This window comes from Vulpes lagopus, chromosome 6 (genome assembly GCF_018345385.1).
Source record: "Vulpes lagopus strain Blue_001 chromosome 6, ASM1834538v1, whole genome shotgun sequence".
NCBI lineage: Eukaryota > Metazoa > Chordata > Mammalia > Carnivora > Canidae > Vulpes > Vulpes lagopus.
Genome location: NC_054829.1, coordinates 106251931 through 106279612, shown reverse-complemented (window position 1 = coordinate 106279612; position 27682 = coordinate 106251931). Strand labels below are relative to the sequence as shown.

Sequence of the window (27682 nt, the reverse complement as noted above, 5' to 3'; positions counted from 1 at the left end):
GTACTTGTCTTTGTACAATTTAATGTTTATACTTTCTATATATATAGTCGTATACATGTGTTGTCAATTTTTCAGTACAGATTTTGGGACCTGAACGCATAGGAACATTGCATGTCCATTTGGACAGCTGGAACTCCAGGAAAAGGTCTAAGTGGAAAGACTAAAGGCAGAAAATTGTGTGATGTGCCAAAAATCTTCCAGTGTGTCCAGCCATTAAGTCATCAAGGGCAAGTGGCTGTCAGCAGACAGAACAGTAGGTAAACATGCAGACTAGAGAAGAAGTAGTCAGCTTCTAGCATGGGATGACTCTGAGGGAAGCATTCACTGGGGACTTGGACCCGATAAGCAGGGGTACTGTTTATTTTCCTCAAGCTCTGTCTCCCTGTTAAAATCAATCACCTATGAATATGATTCATTTTTTATTTTTTATTTTTTTAAAGATTTTATTTATTTATGCATGAGAGACCTAGAAAAAGAGAGAGAGTCAGAGACATAGGCAGAGGGAGAAGAAGCAGGCTCCATGCAGGGAGCCCGACATGGGACTCGATCTTGGGTCTCCAGGATCCCACCCTGGGCTGAAGGTGGCGCTAAACTGCTGAGTCACCAGGGGCTGCCCATGAATATGATTTAAAGAAAGACATGCTTTCGTAGAGAAAAAGTGAATTTCAGGTGTGCGTAATAATTTACATTTTTTAAAATGATTTATTTATTTATTCGTGAGAGACAGAGAGAGAGAGAGCAAGAGAGAGAGAGAGACGCAGAGACATAAGCAGAGGGAGAATCAGACTCCATGCAGGGAGCCTGACTCCGGACCTGATCCCAGATCCTGGGATCATGACCCGAGCGAAAGGCAAACACCCAATCACTGAGCCACCCAGGCGGCCCTAATAATTTACATTTTTGAATGTGGGAAGGAGCAATGAGATGTGAGAGCAAGCTGGAAAAAGTGATGATAAACACCACTACTGTTGAAAGGACCAACTGAGAAGCAGCATATGTTCTAGAATGCCAATATAATGTAGTGGTTCAGTGTACGGGACCTGACCCTTGGCTGCCTAGGTTTAAGTTCAGCACTGTCATTCAAAAGCTCTCGGTTCTTGTTCAAGTTACTTAACCTTGTTTCTTAGTTTCTTTGTCTGCAAAATGAGGATGGTGGTTGGTTCTTTGAAATATAAATGAGACTATATATATATATACATATATATGTGTGTGTGTGTGTGTATATATATATATATATATAGTGCTTGGAGAACCAAGGGCTAAGTTCTAACCACAGGGCCTGGAATCTAGTTAGTCTTCCCTTTAGAAAGTTAATATTACTTTCACTAAATTGAAACGCACTCTCTTTTACCGGTCTGGAGTAATGCACAGGGTTGCATTCCAAGCCAGCCTTCAACTTTGTGTCTATTATGGACCAGTAAGTTCCTGTTGCAGAGATTTGTGTAGATAGTTGCAACCTATGGATGTTCAAGAAATACTTTTCAATGTTGTTGTAGCCCTTAGGCATCTAGTATTTCTCAAATTGTCTCAAAATGCTTTAAGCTTAAAGGACATATCTTGAGTAAATACAGGTCAATCCTTTTTCTTTTAACTTTTTTTTTTTCTTATGGTGGGAAGCCTTGCTGTGTAAGTACAGACCATTCTTTCAATCCACCCAAATCTGTTGCTTACAAAATCAGTCTTGACAAATAAGAAGAGTAGAAAAGAGTAGTAAAAGCAAAAGCTCAGGTTTACTATACAGAGTGATTGCTCTCTATTGACATAACATGTGTGTGCCAACATGAGGAGTCTGAAGGACGCATTACTTCCTGATGCATGCCCCAAAGGGAATGCTCTTGGGATTGTGGGAAGACACATTAGCCTTCTGGCTTTCAAAGAAACCATGAGTCAGATACACTCTCTTCTCTTCCTAAGCATTTTCACTTTCTTGTGAAACGGATTTGGAAAAGGCTGCTGTGGGTATTGCTATTTTGAGAATCTCTTTCGTCAGAACCCATGCTTAATAAATCCCACCATACCTTAGATGGGCCCCAGGACTCCTCTGACAAAGAAGTAAAAAGAAATTACTTTTGTCTCACAACCTAGTAGTACAAAGAAACTTGTAAAAATAAAACTAATTCCTCTTTCATCCTCTTAAATGAAAGCTATGCTCTTAATCTTTGAGTTTTCTAATAATAGATCTTGAGATTTTTACTATTATACTTTATTCCCCAAAAATCTTTTTTATCATTTTTTCTAGCTTTGAACCTATGAATGAAGAAGAAAAAATAAAGAAGCAAAGTGAAGGTCTTTGTGGGAAATAAAGTAAACAGATATTAAGATTAAAGACTCCTAAACCGGGATCCCTGGGTGGTGCAGCAGTTTGGCGCCTGACTTTGGCCCAGGGCGCGATCCTGGAGACCCGGGATCGAATCCACGTCGGGCTCCCGGTGCATGGAGCCTGCTTCTCCCTCTGCCTATGTCTCTGCCTTTCTGTGTGTGTGTGTGTGACTATCATAAATAAATTAAAAAAAAAAAAAAAGACTCCTAAACCAGCTTTGGGCACTATCTGACTGGCAGGTTTCACTCTGGTTTCCCTGTAAGAACTGAAGATATGAACATTATAGTGAGCAGCTCCGTGTTCAGCTTGTTCACCTTTGTACATAACCATCAGAGGAGAATCAGTGTTTCCCAACAAGGCCTATGTTGGGAAGCAAAGGCCTGAGAGTTACTAATGAAAATAACCAATAATTTGTTCTAAGATTTAGAAAATGGTGTGATTGATGTTTTCATATTTGGCATACTTTATCATATGAGAGCACCTACTTGCCTTATATACTTCTGACACTTACAAAATAGAGCTTTTCCTACTCTTTAATTTTAAGAAGTTTGTGTCATAGAAACGTTTATTGTTATCAAGTTGTTGTACTTTAAAGACCTAGAAAAGAGTAAGAACTTCTAAGACCTACATAACAGTTGCAAATTCTGATAGTCTAAAGTATTTTTATGGCATTGCTCCATCCAGAGCTAAGTTAGGATTGGCTTTTATGGAATTATCTTATCCTGTAGGATTGGTTAGTAAAGAGATGACTGAAAACAATTGGAATTCTACTTCAAGAATTTGAACTCTGTGTGTGGGGTAGGGGGTTGTCTTGGCAGTGACTAACCTTCATTGAAGATTATTCCTAAAAAAAAAAAAAAAAAAAAAAAAAAAGAAGATTATTCCTTTCTCTTGGAGACAGACTATAAAAACATTTCTGGGGGATCCCTGGGTGGCGCAGCGGTTTGGCGCCTGCCTTTGGCCCAGGGCGCGTTCCTGGAGACCCGGGATCGAGTCCCACGTCGGGCTCCCGGTGCATGGAGCCTGCTTCTCCCTCTGCCTGTGTGTGTCTCTGCCTCTCTCTCTCTCTGTGTGTGACTATCATAAATAAATAAAAATTAAAAAAAAAACATTTCCGAATAACCTCCATGATAAGGAAAGCATTGCAACAGATGGAGAGTTTGTAAGAATTGATCACTTACATCTTCACCAGCCTAGACCATGTTTCTATCATAGGCAGAGGTGAACCAAATTCGAGAACAGTGAAGGAAAAATTGACCCGAATTGATCATTTTGTCTTGTCTTCAATTTTAAATTGAATTGCTGATTTGAAAAGAGAAGTTTGCTCTGTGCTTAGAATCAGTTTGAAGTAATTCAGCCTGAGTATATCTGAAGCATTAGTGACTTCATCCCAACAGTAAATGTATTTTTTGGAGCTGTATCTCATTTCAACATACATTCTCTTGAGTTTTCCGATTTCTCTATTCTTAATCTTGATATTTATATTTCTCTTTTCCACGATTTCTCAACCTTAGCACTACTGACATTTGGGGCTGGATAACCCTGTGCAGCATCCAGGGCCTCCACACACTAGATGCTAGTAGCCAACCCCTATCCAGTCATGAAAAACAAAAATGTCTTCAGATGTTGCCAAATGTCTTCTGAGGGGCAAAATCATCACCCCATTGTGAACCACTCACCAGTGTAAGTAAGTGTAGGTAAGAGTAGATAAGAGAAGAAGTTCATATATTGAGCCCTGGGAACACTTCGAGTTTTAGAGATTGGATAGAGATAAAGAAAGAACCAGCAAAGGAGAATGAAAAAAGAGCCGATAGTGAAATTGGGGGAAGAAATAAGGGAAAATAGGGCTCCAGAAACCAAGTGACAGATGGACAGACAGAAAAGAAGGAATTAACATCTGTCTCAAATGCTGCTGCTCTTAAGCCACCTGAGATGAAGACTCATTCTTCATGGATTTAACAGTAAGAATGATGAAGCATAGGACAGTGGAGTTGCTGCAAATAGGAAAATGTGCTGGATGTAGCCTGTAATGTATATTTTAAGATTAAAATGCAAGCGATAGTCACAAGCCAAATCGTCTTTGTTGTCACAAAAGAGTATAAGATGGCAATTTAGAACTTGTGACAGTGGGGATAAAGTGAATACATATTAGTTATTTCTAATAAATTGTGTGTGTTGCTAGAAATTCCAAGCTTTGGTGCCTAGTCCATTGTAAGATATATGATAAATCATAAGTTACTACCAAGAGTTCAAGTACTGATATTTGTGAGTTTATATGCATATGAGGGACAATCCTCATAACAGTGTGACTCTCAGCCCCTTGCATTCTAAAGTGCTTTCTTGACTTGGAGGGAAGAGCAAGGCTGGCTTTGGATCTAACAAGCTAAGAATAGAGAATAAAGGTTTGCCCTCTTCAGGGCTGTCCCCTATGAGTTGCAGCAGAAAAATGGCTTTAAGACCTTATTATTATTTCAAATTAATCCATGTGGGAAAATGAATAATAGTCCCCCAAAGACATCCATGTTTTATTTGTGAATTTGTGAACATGTTTCTCTTACATAGCAAAAGAAACTCTGCAAATATGACTAGGTTAAGGAATTGGAGAAGATAAGATTGTCCAGGAATATCTGTGTGGGTCCAATCTAATCACGTAAGTCCTTAAAATTGGAGAACCTTTCTTTCCACGGTGTGGGCCTCAATTATCTCTCCGACCCAATGTAATCACAGGAGTTCTTTGGAGGGAGGTAAAGATCAGAATCAGAGGAGGTGATATGATGACAAAAGCAGAGTTTAGAGAAGGCTTGGGACCCTGGAACAGAGGTAGGAGCAATGCATTTTGAATGTGGTGAAGGCCAAGGAATGCAGGCAGCTTCTGGATGCTGCCTAAGGCAAGGAAAGAGAGTGCCCCCTAGAACCTCCAGAAGGAAAGCAGCCTGGGTGCACCTTGAGTTTAGCGCCACAAGACTCATTTCAGACTTCTGACTCTGGAACTTTAAGATGATCAAATCATGTTGTTTGAAGCCATTACATTTGTGGGGATTTGTTACAGCAGCATTAGGAAAGCAACACAGTCCAACTCATCAGACAAATTGTCCTCATTACTAGAGTTCTTTCTAGTGTCTTCAGGCTTTATCTTATGTCACTGAACAAGTATTGTGAAAACCCTAATCAAAATCTTGCCGCATTATTACTTTCAAGATCAAAAGAGAGTTCTTTCTTGGGTTATTGGGTGATATCTCATGGGTGAAAAAATGTCTGTCATTTCCACCGCCTTGCTAATAATATATTTCTTCTTGTCATTGCCAGTTTTTTACTCAGGCTTAATCTTTTACGTAAATTTGATTTTGGTGACAAAAAAGTATCCATGAGCTATACTACAAAATAGTCTTTATCACTTCTGGGCTATTTTTTTCTCTAATCCAGAAATAGCAGTTGGGGCATGTTTTCTCATTGCTTCCCCACCCCTCTTGTTTCAAAATTTGTATCCCAGGGGAAAGTCAGTACAACAGTATATTTAATCATTCAATAGTTACCATGAAAACATGTGGGTTTTTTTTCCTTGATAGTAATTTCTAGCTTCTTTACAGTTGTCTGAAGCAATGAGTGTAAACTAAAACTCTATAAACATGAGGTGGTAGTAGACTGCGGCAGAAATGGATCATCTTTCCATTCAAATGAGTAGTCCTTGAGTATAAAGCTCTCATAAATTTGGATATGTTTCTGCTTGTTATGAGCTGGTGTCTGTGCAGCTGTCATTTTGATTTGAAGTCTGGGAAAATTGTGTGTCTGAATTGGATTTAATCTTGTAAACCTGAAATCCGGTTTCCGTTCCATTGTGAATAATCATAAATGCTTTTTACAGTGTTTTTTCACTTCTGCTTTTAGTCTCCAACTCTCAGATAATTCTATTTTCTACAGAACATTTCAGGGCTTCTTTAGGATGAAGGCAAGTAGGAAGCAAATTTCTGTATTTGACTCTAGTTTTTATTTTTATATATTTTTAATATTTTATGAAACTTCTAATTTTCTATTTCTATGGCTAGCAGGCCATTAGAATAGATAACACATTTCAGAAACAAGCAAGCAAACAAGCAAAAACCTGCAGCCTAACAAATTTCAAAAACAAGCAAGCAAACAAGCAAAAACCCATAATTGTACTTTGTGTAACTTCTGATCCAAGAAAACTTTATTTTCAGGAAAAAAAAAATCACGAATGCTCATTTCTATTTCATAGTAGATTTTAAGACTTTAAGAGGTAAAATTTAATTTGATAATGGGGAGTCACTCACTGCTGTTATTTCATAGGAGACATTTCAGAATTTTAGTATGCTTTCTGTATTCATCCTTATATTCATTCTTATATTCTTAACGGGTGAGCATTTCTTCATTGGAAATTCAGATGAAAGCTTTCTTTTTCTTAGAACAAAGGGCATTTCTTTAAAAGAATTAGCACAATGAAAGTGAAGTGCTGATGGAACCACTTTCTGAATTCTATTTCTGCATGCCATCTCCTATTTAGAACTTACTGTTGTTTTTTTTTACATGGCCTCTAGATTGTAATGTTTTGCCATGACTAGTATCAGTAGCTGATATATTATGCAAGACAGTTACTTGGTTATTTGGCAATTCTAACTCAAAGAGACAAGCAGTACTCGGTAATCAAGTTGAGCCACACTGTCAAAACAAACTATAAATGAGTTTGTCGATACACAGCTCATTATTAGTTTGCTTTGAAATGGGAGATTTGTCTACCAAGATTACTGGCAAAATTTTTATTCAGAGAGGGTCACAAGCTTTACTTTTTCTAAGTAGATAAGAAACTCTAACCTTTGTCAAAGAAAGAATCTAATTCTTTCTTTGTTTTAGTGTCCTCTTAAATCTTTAATTCTAACTTTGAACTTCAATCTTTCTGATCAGTTTTGTGAAACCATGTCTTCTAAAACAAAGAAAATATATTCTCACATCTCCATGAAACATGATATTTTAGGATTAAAAGTGACATTTGCTCTGCAAGACAGTTTGTTTAGGACAGTGAACCGAATATCAGTGTTATTGAAACAGTGCCACAGTTGGCCTAGCAATTGGCTATTCTTTTCCCAGGACAGGAGAATATTCATTCTTTTTTTTTTTTTTAAGATTTTATTTATTTGAGAGAGGGAGAGAGTACGCAGGGGGGGAGGGTCAGAGGAAGAAGGAGAAGCAGTCTCTCCTGCTGAGCAGGACCATCTCAGGACTCTGGGATCATGACCTGAGCCTAAAGCAGACATTTAACCAACTGAGCCACCCAGTGCCCCAGAATATTCGTTCTTAAGTGAATAAAACTTCAAGGCGATCCCATTTGATAATTCCTGGGAAGAGTAGCAGTTCGTTAAAGACGTTCCTTCCGTTCACACTACTGCACTTTACAGCTACAGATGCTGGCCGTGTGGTTGTGGGGAACATGCCCTTGTGTTGACTTTAAAGATGCAGTCAAACTTTATCCACATCTGCCCACTGGAAGACGAGTAATCAATGCCAAGTCTCCCCATGAACTTATCTCTTTTTATTCTGGCCCCCAACCCAGCTATAAGACTTTGAATGCTCTCCATGGCCTGAACCACCATGTCTCCATCTATCTTTCCAGGGGCCATGAGCAGTAATACTTCCCCTTCTTCTCTCCCCCAGGCACATAATGGTATACACATGAGTGAAACTATTCTTCTGTATTTAAAAAAAAGGAAAGAAAGGAAAATTAAGTCACAGATTCCAGTACTATACTTCAGCTATTCGTCATAACACTTTACTGACCACACATCTCACTCCCTATCACAACTTTGAGGAGAAGATGCAGACCTAATTCTGCTACCAGAGCTCTAACAAGCTGACTTTAATCCACATTTCCAAACTGACTCTCTCCCATGTCTCCCTACCTGCCGTGGAAACATCAGGTGTGATATGTGCTCAGCTTGGCTCATGCCTAAGGTACTGCTGTCTTTCCATTTCAAATTTTCACTTACATCTAGGTATCCATTCAAATCCTTAAAGGGTCTACCTCAAAGCCCCCCCTCCACAGGACATTTTCTCATCACGTTAATATCTCCTGCACCAGAATTTTTATCAGACATTATTATCTATAGCATCTTTTTCTTGTCCTTCTAACTAGATTGATAGGAGCAGAATTTACTCTTATGTAAGGATTGGTTCATTATCATTTTTTCATTCAGGGGCATGCTAAATACCCTGCAAATGAAAATGATGAACGTTCATTTAAATTGTGAACGGATGGATGGATGTCAGCATTTTTTATCAGCAACTGATAAAAGAAAGGTAATTAATCAGTATCTTGCTGATTCAGGTGTTAGAGAGGTGACATTTTTAATGGAGCTGTATATGTATGTGATTTTAACATTTTGAAAGTAGAAAGATCATACTTCCCGTTGTAAAAAAAAAAAAAGCCAACAAGAAAATAGAATTCATCAACATTTATAAAAAGGTGACAGAAGGCAAAAATGGTATGTTGACATATATGTACAAGCAACTTTGTGTAGCAGTTCTGTTTTAGAAGGAGTGTACTTCCCTAGAAAGAGATACGTAGCCACGACATTCAGTCCATTGTACTAATGCAACTCCACTTTGAGCATGGCCCTGCTTCAACAATAGAAAAAAATGAATTACAGAAAAATGGGTTTCTCAGCTTTTTTTTTTAAATAAATAAGGAGAACCTGTGATATTTCAACTCACATCTGAGAGGAAGGCGAAACAGGAAAGAGGGTGTTTGCAACTTAAACTCAGAAATCACACATTATTTGGCTTCCTGGGTCACACATAAGTGGTTAGAATAACACCCTTCCCTTTAGTCACAGCTTTGTCTTGCAATTATAAAGTCACTATTCATTTGCATTTATTATGGACATATTTCCATTATTTTTTAAAGATTTTATTTATTTATTCATGAGAGAGACGGAGAGAGAGGCAGAGACATAGGCAGAGAGAAAAGCAGGCTCCTTGCGGGACCTGGGGATCAGGCCCTGAGCCAAAGGCAGACACTCAACCACTGAGCCACCCAGGTGCCCCTGAACTAAAGAAGTCTTAAAAGAGACATGGCCTCGCCAATTAGCATTTTTTCTCAGTTTCAGTCTCTTCGTCTAGAAAACTTTCTGTGCTTGGTAACTATCAGCCAAAGCCCATGAGGTGTTCCGGTGTGCTTTCCTTGTCTTCCTCAAAGCTTTGTTTGTATTTTCGCTCTGCCTTGTACCTTACACATGCATGGTAGCCACAAGAACCAGGCCCAGAGGAGTTCAGGCCATCTTCCCAAGGTGTTCATTAGCAATTAACCTCTGTTGAAACGCCACCCACAAGAAAGAAAGTCTCACCATTCTCAAATGAACTTGTTTGACTCTTAGAAGAGCTCAAGTCAGCCAATAGAGATCTTGATTTGAGTGTTAAGAGAGTCAGGTCCTGGTTTCAGTGGAAGCTCAGGGGTTGACCAAAAAAACCACACACACACACACAAGCAACCCACAAAAAACACATTTGAATGTATATGCATATAGTCATTCTTTGATAGGTGCTATTAGATAGAACAATAAGTGCAAATAATTAGCAGCTACTCTGTGAGACTAGAAAAAACACCTCCTAGGAATGTTTTGGACCTGGGTAGAATGATAGAAAAATGCAGCTTTCTAAAGATAAATAAGAAAGCCATTATTTATTTTTACTAGTTATGGGCTAATGTCCATTCACATGGATGACAGAAATGGAAGGGGGCAAAGAGTAAACAAACCCAACAAGTTCAAAGCACATCAGTATTTCATTTGGGTGATCTTTACTTAGTTGGTTACTTTGTAATTATAGCTACAGAAGCAGTGTCCTGAAAAGTATTAGGCACCTATAGTGAAGGGTTGGGCTCTATGATATACATTTAAGATTCATTAAACAGGAGGAGTCACTACCCTCTGGAAATTGCTAGTTATCTAGTAATAAAACAATGTAGTGTTACCATTATACCCAGCTATGGAGGCCTGCCAGAATATGAAGAATTATTAGATTAACATTGAAGCATTAGAGAACTCCTCTCTCCCCATTAAATAGTAAGTGGGCTAGCAGGAAGTCATTACTCATCTTGACTATAATTAAACATTTACCAAAAAGATGGCAGAACCAAAAGGTAATTTGAATCCATTTAAATCGCGCAGTTGGCTAAAGAAAATCTTACCTTATTCTGAGCTAAATGGAAAAATCATGATACATTCAACTATAAATGATACATTTTGATTTCTCTGTTGGAAGAGGTAAGAGTTAATGCTTTCTTAGATGACTCCCTCTTACAGAAGAAGTCAAAGCTTCATTCTAAGTTAACTTAAACCATAACATACTTGAATTTCACCACAGTAGATTTATAAGGTATACAATAAGCACTTTTTATTACAGCATGTGACTCTGCTCTAACCTTGACAATTAATTAATATTTACCTATCTGCTTGAGCAAAATTTTGGTAGTTTTGGCCCATATACAGGATGTGGCTATGTGATTATAAGAAACTAATGTCATCCAGCACCTCCCCCCAGCCCCTGTTCCCTCTTCTGTAGAACAAGAAGATTGGGCTCCATCTCAAAGATTTCTTGGAATTCTCAAATTCTCTGCATCTATGTTGATTGACTTGGTTGCCTTAGCTGTGGAATTGAAGGTTGGTAAAGATATCTTTAGAAAACACATGGAAGAGAGAATGGTCTGTGCCAGGATGTTAATAGTGCATTAGGACTAATTTTCATTCCATAGCTGAAGAAATGTAGAAGAAAAAAATCCCGAGGGAAGATTTTTGTATTTTTCTTGGTTCTTCAAGGCACTATATTTTTCACTTAATGGCTAGAATGATAGGATCGTATAAAGACATCTATTTAAGTTGGTTCATAATTGTAAGTAATACAATTAATCTATAACCATAACCAAAATCTGAATTAGATTGAGCAAGAGCAAGAATGATAGATAATTTAAGGAAAAGCTTTCGGGGGTCATATATAATTCCTTTGTATTCTCTATGAGATAAACAGGGTTTGGATCAAAGTGTTCCAAGCCCCAAAAATATGATAGTTGAAATGTGAAGGCACAGAGATTCCTCTTGGTCTATTCACAGTTAAACAATGTGCCATACAACAATGATCATGCAATTTAGTAGGAGGGCTTGCAGAATTCTTACATGCCTATAAAATAACACATCAGGTATGCTCTTTCCCTCCTGGAAGTTTACCACAGGAGAACAGGGAGATCTGAGGCTTAACCTCTAAGCCTGTTTGCTTATCCATAAAATGAAGATAATGCTCTACCTACATTAGAGGTGATTAGGAGGATCAAAGGAGAAAGCTCTTTAGCACTATGTGTGTCCACCCACAGGACTCACTCCCTAAATCATACTATGAATATTGTCACTCATTATTACCTTTATCGTTTAGAGAAGAAGAAGAAGAAAATTATTTTAAAAGATTTAGAGAAGAATAATAAAAAATATATACTATTTCATATTACTGTTGCTTATATTAACTTGATAGAATTTGTTATCTAATGAGTCCTTGCATATATTTATATACATATATATGCATATATATAAAAATGTGTGTGTGTGTGTGTGTGTGTGTAAATGCAGATAATGATTAGGACCCAATTTAGTGACATACACTTGCAAAATTCCTATAACACACACATGAGTATACTTATATATACTCATTCACATTCATGTTTATATTTATTATATGTGCACATTTGTAGCCAAAAGTACTTTCCTCTTGAAATGTTTAATAAAGTTTCCATAAAATTGTCTCATGTTTCCACCTCTCTGTGAAGTATAGAAATTACCTGTTTATGTAGGATGAAAATGGATCGTGTTTTTTTGCAAATATTTCAGTTTTTAGTAATTCATATGTTACTGGGAGAGTACAACCATTCATTCACTCAGTTAATGTTTGCTGAGTGCACAGATGCATAATTATTTTTTCCTATCAGAAAATTTGATAGAAAAAGACCATGATCATCCAACAAATATTTATCAAGTGGTTCCAATGGGCCAGGTCTTGGGTGTTTCCAAGAGAAGCTGCAAACCTCAGTTGGAAGTGGCTTATTCCACCTTTGTGGGTTGATTACTGGAATTACTGCTTTATTGGGTGTTGTTCACCACATTTGTCACATTCATTCATTGAAGTAGGTGTGTTGCTTGTGTAAATAATGAGAATCCCTCTTTAGTCAGCAATATATACTAGCTGTATATCAGCAATTAGGAAGAAGCATTTTGCAAAAAATGCTCTTAAGGTTAATTCATTTTGCTTTTTGCATTATGCTTGTAACTTTTCAACGATTTCCCTTTTAATCTAATTGAGGGGTGAATATCTATTTTAAGAGAAATACTCCTTTTTTAGAAAGTTCATTCAGGTGTTTAAATTATTTACAAGGCCTCTGTTACTTTCTTTTGAATCATAGTTCTATAGAATCTTGTTTTTGTTCTTATTGGTATTATCAATTCCACTGTTTACTTGGTACAGTAATAAACCAGGAAGACCTAAAGATTCTAAGAGTCCTACCTAAGCCTGATGAAAAGAGAGAGAGAATAATGAGCCCCTGTGTTCTTTTATCCTTTTGTTAATCTGGTTTCATTTCTCTACGCTGAATATTGTTTTGGTTTTGTTTCTTTCCTGGGATATTTTAAAGCAAGCCCAAGACATGCAATTTCACCCATAAATATTAAATAAGCACTTTTAAAATTATTACTAAGACTGTCTGATTTTTTTAAAAAGTCTTTTTCCCATTGATTTGCTTAAATAAAGACCCCCCCCCAAAGTATACTTATTGTCTTTGACTATAGTCTTTCAAATCACTTCTTAATCTAGAAGAGTCTCATTGGATTCCACACTCCTAACTTAATTGAAGAAATAAGTTCAGTTGTCCTATGGAAGTTCCCACAGTCTATATTTCCTGTGAATAAGTAGTAAAATCAGATTTTGATTAGATTCAAATTCAAGCTTTAAGGCAAGTCTGCTTTAGGTAGTTCTGTGTTCTTCTTATTGCACTGTATGATGTCTACCAGGAATCCCTAAGTCATGTAGCTTGATTTTAGTGCTTTAGTTCCCCCAGTGAAATTTTTTCTTTTTGTTATGTTAATGTTACATTGTAGAAATTTTTAAAGTCAAAGAGCCCCAAAAGAGCATGCCTCTATTCCAATATGTGTTGGTTAATCTAGAATGACCTAATTTGTCGAGGAAGGTTTCCATGGAATGCCATGTCATCAAAAGGATTAAATAAATATTCTCTCTTCAGCACAGGGGCACATTCCCAAGAATATGCCTTTTGTGCTTACTGCTATAAAATATTATAAATATAATTAATAATAATTATAATAGTTAATACAATGATATAATTAATAATTTATTTTAAATATAAAATATTATGAATAATTAATAAATAAAAATTTCTGATGAATAAAAATAAATTGCCTGGAAGATTTTTATTTCCTAAAATACTGGCTTTTTGTTTGTTGCAGGAAGAAATCTTTCCTGTTTTCCGCACTGTATGCTGCCTTTATCTTTGGTGGTCGGCACCTGATGAACAAACGGGCCAAGTTTGAACTGAGGAAGCCATTAGTGCTCTGGTCTCTGACCCTTGCAGTCTTCAGGTAGGTTTCTCTTCATTTTCCCAATGCAATCCATCCATTTCATCAGACTTGGCTGAAAGAAGCAATGCTTGACTATTTTATCTTATACCGTCTATTTTTGACTGTTCAATACCCTGAGGATAACATAAAGCCATGCCCAGAGAGTAGGTCTTCTTTGCAACCAACTTGTCATAGTATACTCAGTCTGTTATTTTCAGGCTATTTTTATTGTCTTGTCCAAACTGCTCACCCAGTGATCCTGTTTATCTCTCAGGCCTAGAAGCAATGTGTCAATTCCATCATTTTTGTTGCTTAAATATAGCTGAAGGGTTAAATGCAAAACCACACGGGTAAACTATTGATCTATGACAGAGTAGGATTTAAATGTGCTGGGGATGCTGTTACTGACTAATGTGTAATCAAAACATGGCACTTAGACACATGACTAGATACTGGACACCTATCTATGTCAGTATTACTAGACCAGAGAATGCTTTTAGCGGTGCATCCCCCAAAGCACCATTTACCCCCATTGCCTGAACCGACTTGCTGGTTTATGTGTATGCAACCAGTTCTTACTTTGTATTGGCTAGAACTCATCTTACAGGCTGTCAGACAAGAGCTATCTCCTCGGGGCATCTCCCAGCCAACATTCATACACATTCCTGGAAGCTTAAAGGAACATTTCTAGCTTTGTAATATTTAGTGATCTAGTCCATCACAGGACAAATTAGCACCCAGCTGGTATCCATACAAGCGCCAGAAAAATGTTTTGCTTGTCAAAACCCACAAGTTTATAACTCCACTTGAAGGAAGAGGAAGTGGAGGAAGAAGATGTAGATATACTACAAATAAGTAACTATTTTAATATTTATGAATATGCACTCGTATTTTTATACTACATATTAACTGTCCCACCACTAAGCAGAAATAGATGGTATCATTAAAAGCCTCGTTAGTCACTCAAGGTTTATTAAAAATGATCAGGCAGGAAGAGGATTTTCATTAACTCCGATGATCTGTGCATTTCCATTATGTCAGATCCCTGCATCCACTCATTTGCTTGCTACCACTGGCTATACTCTAATTTGGTACATTTTGTAAGTTCTACATTTCAAGTGCTCATGATTTGGATCTGTCACTAAAAAAATTCTTCCGTTTTAATCAGTATCAGGACATGATTCTCTGTAATACAAAGGAGCATTTTCATTTTTGTTCACATCTAAGGTTCACAAAGCATGCCTCTACTAAAGTATTTTGCTATTTGAGGAAAAAGTTATCTTTTTTAAATACTTTATTTATTTATTTTAGAGAGAGAGAGAGAGCATGTATCATGGTGGGGGGTGGGGAGGGAAGAGGAGGGAGGAGCAGATGGAGAGGGACAAGCAGACTCCCTGCTGAGGGTGAAAACCTGACACAGGGCTTGGTCCCACAACCCTGAGACCATGACCTGAGCCAAAATCAAGAGTCTGGCGCTAACCTACTGGGCCACCCAGGTGTCCCAAGGAAAAAGTTAATTTTTATCCTAATGATGCCTTTCAGTATTTTAGAGTTTTCAACAAAAACCTTTATCTTTCGTTTTTTAAAAACTTGCATACATATGAGCAAAGAGTTCAAGGAGCCCCCCCTCCCATGCACCAGTTACACTGCTTAAACTATTATCACCAAATGGATCAATCTTCTTTCATCTACCAACTTTCCTCTTTCCCCCAAATTATTTGGAAATAATACAAACTGAACTACTTTTGAATGAAATGATACCACTTCTAAAAGTTAACTTCTCATTTTTAAAAACCAACCAGAGTATTATGATCTCACTTAAATTAGTAAAAAACTTTATCCTTTAGTGTTCAGATTTTCCCACTTGTCTCATAAAAAATGTTTTTCAATTTATTTTTAAGAATATGGATCAAAATAAGATCCATGAATTTTCATTAGTTGGTTTCTATTAACTTAGAGGTTTCTCCTTGCCTTTCTCCTCAGCCCTCTGCCAACCCCCAGCTCCCCATCCATCCATTTGCCCTTTATAGTTTCTTCAGAACTCCTGATTATGCTGACTGCATTCTTCTGTCCCCTGTATTTGTTATTAGTTGGTAGTTTGATCTAGGCATTTGACTATATTAGTTTTAACATTTGACAAGACTTTATACAAGAAGAAATTACCTTTATCATCTATTCAGTTATCCTAAAGTATATATAGTTATTATAGCAAAGGCAGGATAAGTGTTTGATTTTTGCCATATTTAGCAATTTCAAAAAAGAAGACAATTTGGTTACCTGGCATGTAAATAATAATGTTTTTTGGTTTTTTTTTTAAGTATCATTATGAACTCATGCATTCATACTTCATGTGTCATTGATTTTTGGATGAATTTGATTTGGATACATTTTCATTCATTGCTATTATTCTTTTTGATGATAAATTATCCATATTTGACCAATGTGAATCTCTTCACGTGGGCTCCTGACACCCTTCACATGCATTGACTAGTGCTCATAGCTTGATTGGGGTTGTGGTGGGGATGACAAGATGTTTCAGGCCAGGCATTGACTAGTGCTCATAGCTTGATTGGGGTTGTGGTGGGGATGACAAGATGTTTCAGGCCAGGCATATTGCATATTTCTTATCCAGAACTACAATGACCCATTTCTCCAAGGAGCCCTAGCTCCTTGTATTTACAAACTACTGAGTTTTGGGGTGGTTGTTGGAGACTAAGGTAGTTTTTATTTCTAGACCTTTCAGAAGCCAGAAATAGAATTTTTTTTTCAAAAGTTGCATCTAGAGTTGGCAGTGATACTTCTAATTCATGTTTGCTAGTAGAGAGTGTTTTACTTAAGTTCTTGTATCTCCTTCATCTCATGCCAAAATCCAGGTTCCCAAAAGAATATGGTTTTGAATGGCTTTTACCTTACTGCATTCACAGATTTTCAAGTCCATCTGTCAATAGCTCCTAATAGAGAAGTTCAGAAATTCCTTGCTCGGGAGATATTCTTGAATCAGATGGCCTGCATCTATTCCACTTACCCCTCTTGCCCACTACAGGATAAGATATTCTCTATTTGGAAAAAGAAGGAAAGAGAAAGAGAACCAAAACTTTGGGTTTGAGGAATTAAAAATGCGGGGAGGGGAGGAACAGTAAGATTTTTTTTTTTTGGTAAAATCATTGAAAATGTGATTTTGTGTGTGTGTGTGTGTGTGTGTGTGTGTGCGTGTGTATTGCTGTTTAGAAATAATTTCTGTTCCCCAACTTCTCAAGCTTGCCCATTAGCTTTTTATAGTAGCCAGAGGCTCAACTATGACTAATTTGCAGGTGCCACACACTGTTTACTCAGGAAGACAATTGAGATTGATATTAATGTGGATACGCCAAGTACTTAAGCAAAAATAAAAATCCCGTCTTCATACCAATTTACTTCAGAAAGTGGTACGCAGTTTTATCTAGTTTGGCAAGAAATACCTGTAGAATATTTTTCTTCCTCTTTACTTTTGGATATATGATAGTAGCCTTCATACAAGCCATAGGCTATTTAATTTATTAACTGTCATAAATTTTGATTGAGAAAGTAGAATGTGATTGCAACTGAGTTTTTTCACCTGGCCTGCAATATATTTGTTTTATTTAAGTATAATTTTTCTGATTTTTTTTGGGAGTTTCTCCCATCTCCCACACCCTGCCCCACCCTTTTCAGATTCAAACTATCATTGTTTGGTGTCAGTGCTTGGGAATATGACTGGGATGATGACATAGTGCCCAACTTGAGGACAAGCATTTCCGTATTTGATGAACTAATTCTGTGTGGCATTTGGCACTAGATATTTGAACATTTCCTTAGAATAGATACTGAGAAAAATTCTGGTACTTTGAATTAGTAAATCCTTTAGATGAGATTGTTTCTCGGCAAAAATCATCAAACGCCTCGAGGTACCTCTGATCCATTCTTCTCCAACGCTGCTGAGTCATTAGATTATGTTGCTATGGTATCTCGGCTGGGTTACTACAGTTGATTTGTAAAGCACTTTCTGTGTATTTATTTAATAACTCCAAGTCTTTCTCAATTGGGTGGAGATGTGTGTGCTTCTGATTCAAGCAGCCTTTACCCAGTATCTGACTGGCAGTGTTTTCCTCTCTTTGGTAGCATCAGACATTTCAAGGAGCCTTCCAGGTCTCTGATCCAAAACAGGTCAAAGCAGGTTGTCTAGTCAGTGTACATCAGAATAAGATGTGCTGCATATTTATAGATGGCCAGTATCACACTTGCTTCATATTTGCTTACTCATGTTTCCTGGTGATTCACTCTGGCCTCAGTTGTGTGATGCTTTATTTACACAAAGCCAAATGTTCTATGCTTTGCAGTTTGACTTCTCACTTTGTTATTAACTGGCAGTTTTTCCCATTGAAATTCATTTTATTTTCTGGCCATATTTTTATTTTGTCATTAAATTTCAATATTGGCTAAAGTATAAAATATATTCAAGCTTAATTAAAAAGAAACATTTTTTTCCTTCTTCAGTGAGATTTCCAAGAACAAAGTGTTTAAATATAGCAGAGGAGACATTCCAAAAAGTATGTTTAACAGTGCAGAGCAGCAGATGAATGGTATTTAATCAAATCTACTTGTGATTCTTTTATATACACATCAGTGTCTAATCTCTAGAGAATTATTAGCAACTGTCTTACTATCTGTCAACAGATATGTAATAAAACCAACTGAAACTATTCAGATGAGAAAATATGACATCTAAAAACTTGTTGGATGGGCTGCCCAGGTGGCTCAGCGGTTTAGTGCCGCCTTCAGCCCAGAGTATGATCCTGGAGACCTGGATCAAGTCCCATGTCGGGCTCTCTGCATGGAGCCTGCTTCTCCCTCTGCCTGTGTCTCTACCTGTGTCTCTGCCTTTCTCTCTCTCTCTCTCTCTCTAGTCTCTCATATATAAATAAATAAAATCTTTAAATAAATAAAATAAAATAAAAACTTGTTGGAGGGGACATATATTACTGACCTGTAAAATGATGGAACATTGAATGACAGATTTCAGAATAACTTAATCAACTTATCTTCAAGCACTTCTTGTCTAGTATTTTGTTCCATGGTTGCCAAAAGTGGTCCCTCTTGATCTACAAAGAACATTACAGAGAATGATTCCAGTGATAATGGTAAAAAATAACTGAGTACATCAGCTATAAATGTGGTAGGAGAAAAGCTCCAGTTGCACTGATAACAGGCTGTAAATTTCACATTTTAAAATGTGGCACCAAGGGGAGCAAAGGTAACAAAGGAAAAGATACCTCTAGAAAGCATATGCTTAGTAAAAAAAAAACAAAAAACAAAAAACAAGCTGCCGAATAATCACAGGAATGTGATGCCATGAATGAAGTTTCATAACCCATAAATTAACCCTATTTTTATTTATTAGCATATATGCAGTGATAGCAAAAGAATAACATTTGAAAAGTTCAGCCCAGTGATTATCTCTGTTTCTGGGGAGGCAGAGGGAATGATGGTATCAGAAGGATCCAAAGGAGTCTTGAACTTTTTTGTAAGATTTTTATGTCACTACGAATAGGTCAAACAAGAAGAAGATAATTGCATTTGACACAAAGTATGGATGGCAGGTTGTTTTTTTCTTTTTTAAGTTGAAAGCAAATAATGAGAAAAATCTACTTTTCGGGGTGTCTGAGTGGCTCAGTTGGTTAAGCATCTGCCTTCAACTCAGATCATAATCTCTGGGTCCTGAGATTGTGTGAGCCTCTCATTGGGCTCCCTGCTCAGCAGGGAATCTGCTTCTCCCTCTCCGTCTGTCCCTCCCCCTCCTGTGCTCACTCTGTCCCTCTCAAATAAATAAATAAGGTCTTTTTAAAAAGATCTACATTTCAAAAGAAAAGCTAGCAGTTGTAAGATTCTGGTGAAATGCCAGTGTACATTAAATAAAACAAGCTTATATCAAAACACAAAAATTTTGTCCTATTGATCCTCACACTTCCCCTCCCTGCCTAATGGCAAGTTTATAATTAGAATTAAGAATATTTTGTATTTTCTCTTTTCTAATCACAATCCTGAGTTAAGAATGTATGTATGGCTGAGAGTAATTTTAGGATCTTTCTCTTCTGTCCATTTGTTTGACTCTTGAAGACTATCTAGTATTTCTATATTGTATACAGATATATGGTCTGATTGATAGCTTATAGACAGATGGAAGTCAGATGTTGCTCATTTAAACATTTGTTCATCATCTCATTTTGTCAACATGTTTTGTTTTTACATAAAGTCTATTTGAAAGTGTAAAATAGCTATATATATATATCAATACTTTGTGCCTTTCTTCCTCTCTAGATTTTGTGCCATTATATCAAAGAACCATAGAAATCATTGAACACTTTGCTTCTGATGCCATATTCATAAATCACAGGTTCTGTCTTATTTTTTTTAACTGTAACTAACAGATGTATAGAAAAATCTTCCTTTCTGAGGGCAGGGTGTCTACAAGTTTTCTTTGCAGAATCAAATAGATTTTTCTCAAAAATAAATTGTTTATTGAGATATAAAACCACAGAGACTAGAAATAACACAATAGCCAGATGACATGATTGTTTAAAAGGTCAGATCAAAGAATGACAGCAAAAGACATTTTATTTCCCTTTACATCAGGAAAAATGTGAAGTATCTACACTGAATAAAAAAAAACATAAATTATTAATATAAGAAGCCTAATAAACAGTAAAGACAAAAAAGTCCACTGCCATAGGAAAACCAATCCCTGCATTTACACAGTACTTTCAGAATTGGCTTCCTTCCCTGGTGAAGGGGACTGTGTTGACATTTTCATAAATGAAGATGACAGTATGTAGTGTGAAAGATAATGGCTTTCTTTAGTATTTTGGGTTGTGTTTGAGTCCCTTGCTATTTGCCAGAATACTCTCCACAGTTCTACTCAGTTCGAATACCAATTTTGTTCTTCTGTTAAACTAGTTTTGCAGCAAAGGAACTACCATACAAATCACCACTACAGGATAAAGAGAATTCTTTCCCTGTCTGCTCTTCCCCAGTGTGTGTGTGCATAAGGCACATGCACACACCTTTTAGGCACTCTCCCAGCTTCTTGGGAATGAATGCCATCCTTCAGTTTTCAGATACAACCCAACCCTAGCGCCAGCTAGGACCTTACATGAGTTTCCAGTGCTCAAATACAGTGAGTCTCCACTCCACACTTTATTAGTTTACCAGGATCATCAGTAAGAATTACAGGACATAAGCTACTTCATTAGCATTGTGTTTATTTTTCAGGTATCTAAAACTGGGTCCTATTCCAGAATAGACTGTAGCCTCAAATTACAATGAAGTGACATTAATTGAATCACTTGACTCCTTTTGAGAAAACAAGCAATAATAAAGATAAGGAATGGGCAACTCTCCATCCTTTAAAAGTAAGTTAAAGTTTATAAACTGGAATCTGTTCACCCTCACTTACTGGGGACAGTCCTTGTTCTATGCCCATTGTCCCAGTATAATTATTAATAGCTCCCCTCTTGCTCTCAAAATGTCCCAGTTTGAATGGGAAATGAAGCAGCCCTTCTATTTATACCCACTGAGCAATTGTGTTGGCTCAATGAAACAGGAAAAGGAAAAATACCAATAATCATTTGCCAACTTAGCCCTAACAAGTTTATTTTTAGCATTGCCTCTCACCTGAAATTTGTTCTTCTGTCTGTAACACTTCCAAATGTTTGACATATCACCACTCAAATTTAAAATATTTAAGCCAGATCCCTTTTTGTTAACCCCATAGAATATCTCAAAATTTGTTGCCCTTTTCTTAGAGAACATCTTTAAGTCCTTCAGAATATACAAATGACTCTTTTAACCAGTCACTACGTTGTAGAATTCTTCTCAAATATCTGGGGTAGCTGTCTGGGGTAGCTCTCTATTTCCATGCTGGCCACTCCAGTCACCACCTTTGCTGCTTCACTTCTTAAGTATTTGCGACCACTAGTTGCTATCTCCCAAATGTTTTCTCTATCCAAGGGACTCTACCTACCATAACCATTTTCCTCTCTAAACTTTAATTGAAACTCTTTTGCATATAAGTCAGAACTTCAATCTGCCCATAAAAAAGTAATGATCTTCTCCCGATCCACCTTTCACCCCTGCACTGTACACATTTTCCATTCAAGCCAACATGTGTTTGATTATTGCCTGCAAAACAAACCCACTTTGCTCATCCTAAATTCATGTCTTTGAACACCCCACACCTCCTTCTCTTTCTCCATTCCTCTTTCATTTTCTTTCTTTAAATATTAGCCATCCCTTTGGGGTGCCTGGGTGGCTCAGTCCGTTAAGCATCTGCCTTCTGCTCAGTTCCTGATCTCAGAGTCCTGGGATTGAGCCCCCTCAGGCTTCTGGCTCAGTGGGGAGTCTGCTTGTCTCTCTCCCTCTGCCCCTCCCCCCACTCGTGCTCACACGCATGCTCTCTCAATAAATCTTTTAAAAAATAAAAATAAGCAAATAAGTATTAGCATCACCTTGACAACTTAGAATGCCACCTCTATAAAGCATTAGCACTTATCACTTCAAGACATATCTCAGCTTCTACGAAACGTGCTGCCATGCATCATTTATCCAGACCATATGCTGCCTTCGCGGTGTGCCTCCTGGGAGACCATTTGAGTTCCTTAAGGCCACACTGGGTCCCACCATTCCTGGAACACTTTGGCATACAGAGTTTCCAAATTAATAGATTTTTAAAAATCTCACATTTTGCCATTGCTCTAGTCACAAGCGATCGGCATTTTCAGTCATTTTACTTATTCACCCTTGATATTTCTTGTGGTCAGCTGCATTGGACATACCTCAGTCCAGTCTTCACTTGGTATGATAAGGCTTTATCTGTGAAATGACAGCACGCTTTAAGAAATCTGGAAAAGACCAGAAACAGTAAGTGTTGACAAGGCTGCAGAAAAAAGGCGACCCTTGTTGCAGTACTGATGGGAATGTAAATTGGTAGAACCACTATGGAAAACAGAATGGAGGGTTGTTAAAACATTAAAAATAGAACTACCATATGATCTAACAATTCCATTTCTGGGTATTTATCTGGAGGAAAAAGCACTAACTTAAAAAAATACAGGCAGCTCTCTGCTCATTGCAGCATTACTTAGAATAGCCAATACACAGAAGCAACTTAGGTGCCCCTCGGTGGATGAATGGGTAAAGAAAATGTGAGAGATATATAGAGTGGAATATTATTTGTCTCTGAAAAGGAATGAAATCTTTCCATTTGTGACAACATGAATGGACCTTGAGAGCATTGTTAAGTGAAAATGAACCAAAGACAAATACTGTATAATCTCACACACATGTGAAATCTTAAACAAAAAAACTGCAAATTCATAGACCGAGAATATATTGGTGGTTGCTGTTGGCAGGAGATAGGAGGTGGGCAAGAGGGTCGAAAGGTACAAACTGCCAATTATAAAATAAGTATGTCATATGGATGTAAAGTACAGCGTGGTGACTATATTTAATAATACTACATTGCATATTTGACAGTTACCAAGAGAATAGATCTTAAAAGCTCTCAGCACAAGAACAAAAATTATAACTGTGTTGATGGATGTTAACTAGACTTATTGTAGCAATCGTTTTGCAATATGTATAAATATTGAATTATTCGGTTGTACACCTAAAACTAATATAATGCTATATGTCAGTTATATCTCAATATTAAAAAAAAGAGAAATCTGAGATTGATGTTACATAATTGAAGGGGACTTCCAAAGGCCTGCAAAGCTCTACACAATCTGGTCTTTGTTACTTTCTGACCTCCCCTTCCCTCCTTCTCCTCCCCCTGCTCCTCCTTCCCCACTGCTTGCTGTTCCTTAACCATACTAGTTAGGCTGCTCCTTCAGGGTTCTCACAACTTCCCTCCTCTGCCCAGAACATTCCTTATCCAGATATTCCAACGGCTTATGCCTAATCTCCTTCAAGTCTTTGCTCAAATTTTACCTTCTTGGTGAGACCTTCTTCAGCCTCCCTAAAATCACGACAGTCCTTCACCACACACTCCTTACCACCCTTGTCTGATTTATTTTTCTCCTTGGCATTTAGTACCTTCTAGTGTACTCTGTTTTTGCTAATCTTGTTCATTCTCCTCCTACTGAACTATGAATTCTATGGGGGCAGGAATTTTTGTCTGATATTATGCTGCATCTTTAAGGTCCATATAGGTACTACATATATATAAAGACATATATACTTATTTTTTATATATATTTATATATATTTTTTTTTAATTAAAAAGGGAAATGAACATAGGGGACTTGTACATGGTTGTTAGTAACTCTCCTTTTCTATTTTGGAAAGTCTTCTTTCCAAAGGTGGAAACAGGAAACATTGTCTGCTTTTCCCTTGAATCCAGGAACTACCAATTAATATTTCCAAGAAAATAATAACTAATTAAGTAAATGTATGATATTTTGATTTTTTTTTTTAATAAAAATGTGCAATGCGAGGGAGAATTCCAAGTTGCTGTGAAAAAGACTTACTGAAAAGGAGCCAGGGAAACAAAGGTCCTTCTGCTTTGCAGGTGGCACCTTGGGCTCTGGCCAAGGTGCAGGCTGGCTGGCCTCTCTTGCGTTAGGCTGGGCAGTGACCTGCAGGTCACCCTGTGGCTCCAGACTTGCCTGATTTATCTGTTTCCCTCCAAATTAAAGGAAAAACAATTCACTCATTATGTAGTGATCACATCCAGATAGGACATAAGTTTATGATTTATGACAGTTTGTTATAAATATAAAAAGTTTAGGAGTGCCTGTCAGTTAGTCAAACGTCTGACTCTTGGTTTTGGCTTAGGTCAAGATCTCACAGTCATAAGATCGAGCCCCCTGTTGGGGTCCGAGCTCAACTCGGAGTCTGTTTGAGATTCCTTTTTTTTTTTCCTAAGATTTTATTTATTTATTTATGAGAGACACAGGAGAGAGAGGCAGAGACACAGGCAGAGAGAGAAGCAGGTTTCCTGCAGGGAGCCTGATGTGGGACTCAATCCTGGGACTCCAGGATCAAGCCCCAAGCCAAAGGCAGATGCTCAACTACCCTGAGCCACCCTGTTTGAGATTCTTTACACCATATCTCTCTACTCCTCTGCCCCTCCCCTTACTCTTGCTCTCTCTCTCTCTCTTGCTCTCTCTCAAATAAATAAATAAAAATCTTTAAAAAGAAAGTTTATAGAAAACTCAGACCATCACCAATGGAATACATGGAAACAACAGCAGGTTAATGTAAGCACAGGCAAAGAATGGCCTCTCCTTCTGCCAGAAAGACACTCCACTCGACAACATTTGCCTACTTATAATTGGAAACACTATTCAGTAGTAGTTTTTTTATTAAATAATTTCTTTTTCTGGTTATAAAAGTGAAAAGTCTCTCTATATAAGACTGAAACCACAGGAAACAGAGAAAGCCTTTAATCTCACGACACACAGATATTTATTGTTAATATTTTGGCACATGCCTTTTCCATAATTTAACACTAAGCTTGAGATTCTTTCATTGTAATTTTAATTCTCTGTAATCCAGTTAATATATTTGAGTTAGGACAAAAATAAGACTTCAGGAATATGTTTGTATTACTACTGCTATAACAACTTGAAACAGCTGACATGTAACATTTGAAATCATTTTACCAAAATGAATTAGTATTTAAATAGCTGGAATATGATAGCTTTTCTGAAACTTGTGTGAGAAATAACATGAGCATTCTTGAACAGATCACATGGTAATTTAGGCTATAAGTATAATAACACCTGAAGCATTTGTTAAGGATTATTTTGAATTAAGACTGAAGAATTACAGCGTTTAAACTTCCCGTTACCTCACAAATTTTTAAACAATCCTTTTTGTTAGCAAAGTAAAACAAACAAACAAAAATTCTATAAGGCTTTGAATGAAAAACCAAGTCCTTAAAAAAATGTTCAGACCTAACTTTATGAATTGCCCAATTGCATAATTTGAAATCTATCAGATGATGCTGACATTGATAATTTTTAAAAATTTTAAAATACTGAAGCATAGTTGAAATACAGTGTTATATTAGTTTCAGATATACATCATGGTGATTCTATTCTGTATATCACACGGTTGCCCTCCATGATAAGTCTAATTACCATCTGTTACCATACAAAGTTATTATAATACCATTGAGTATATTCCCTATGCTGTACTTTTCATCCCAGTGACTTAATTATTTTATAACTGGAAGTTTGTACCTCTTAATCCCCTTCACTTATTTTGCCCATCTCCCTGCCCCCATTATTAAGTTGACTTACCCACAGTGGTAGACTGGCTGAAGGAATCTGAAAAAGGAATGACATGTGAAAGTACTAGAAGTTTATTCTGGAGAGGGCCATTTAGTGAATGAACTGAAAATACTGACAGATGAATCTTCCTTCCCTTCATGGTCCACATGTCCTCAAGGACAGTGGAAAACTGTAGAAAAGATATGAAATTAGGGTTCAATAAACGCTGGTCACTTACACAGTGCTGTTAGATAAGTGAAAGTCCTCCTCCTAAATATAATGCCTTTCCCATATGAAAGAATTTGCATGCCTCTTCTGACCTCAATCATAAAAGTACTGGCAGTTCTTTCATGAAAGCTATCAATTTTTCTCCTCTGTATTTCAACCAAGAACTCCACATAGTACCTGCTCATCTATTTTTAATGATGCTGTGGATATGACAGGTTGCCTAGCTCTCACTTGATTTTGCATGTGAAATAGAGGGCCTGGGTTTCTTCTCCCTTACAACCAGCAGTTCTATTAGCCAGGGCTACCAACAGTTCAACTGGTAGCTAGGTCTCCTTGCAACTCTTTCCCTTCCATTTGTTTCAAAACATTTGCAGGTGAAAATTGGTGAGGGTTGTTTGATCCCTTCTTAACCATCACTTATGACTAACTTGTCCTGCTTTCAGGCATCTGTGGTATTCACGCAATCCTCACTGTATATATTTACATCTGCAACAGTTCTTCAGTTTTCAGAGCCCTAGGATTTAGAATCAAACCTATATATTAAAATACTTCATTGTTCACACATTGCATTTCCCTAATAGCATAAGAAAGCAACAGTTTACTTTTCCTCCTTTCCTTTCATTACTAGTGGTATTAGGGTGGACAGAGAAGTGGCCTTTTTACATTATTTTATTCTGAGAAGTAGATAAGCATCACAGACTTAGAAAGAATGTGCAGGGTGGGATCCCTGGGTGGCTCAGCGGTTTAGCGCCTGCCTTTAGCCTGGCACGAGGTCCTGAAGTCCTGGGATTGAGTCCCACATCGGGCTCCCTGCATGGAGCCTGTTTCTCCCTCTGCCTGTGTCTCTGCTCCTCTCTCTCTGTGTGTCTCTCATGAATAAATAAATAAATAAATATTTAAAAAGAAAGAAAGAAAGAAAGAAAGAAAGAAAGAAAGAAAGAAAGAAAGAAAGAAAGAAAGAAAGAAGGAAAGAAAGAAAGAAAGAATGTCCAGGATAATTGAAGTAGCCAAGAGAGATTGTTCACTGTTTTAGGAATTTGTTTTAACCCAGAGCTGGAGCAGAAATCTTCAATACAGGGCAGCCCAGGTGGCTCAGCGGTTTAGCACCTGCCTTTGGCCCAGGGTGTGATCCTGGAGACCGGGGATCGAGTCCCATTTCGGGCTCCCTGCCTCTCTCTCTGTGTCTCTCATGAATAAATAGAAAATAAAAATCTTTAAAAAAGAAGACC

The 27682-nt window shown here is 37.3% G+C and overlaps 1 protein-coding gene across 1 annotated transcript in view; it reads left to right on the top strand.

Moving 5' to 3' along the window:
* The window catches only part of ELOVL6 (ELOVL fatty acid elongase 6), a 136706-nt gene that overhangs the window by 73077 nt on the left and 35947 nt on the right, over positions 1-27682 (top strand). The window contains exon 3 of the mRNA XM_041759980.1: positions 13825-13956. Coding sequence (XP_041615914.1) covers positions 13825-13956 — 132 coding nt within the window. The remainder of the gene's footprint in view (positions 1-13824; positions 13957-27682) is intronic.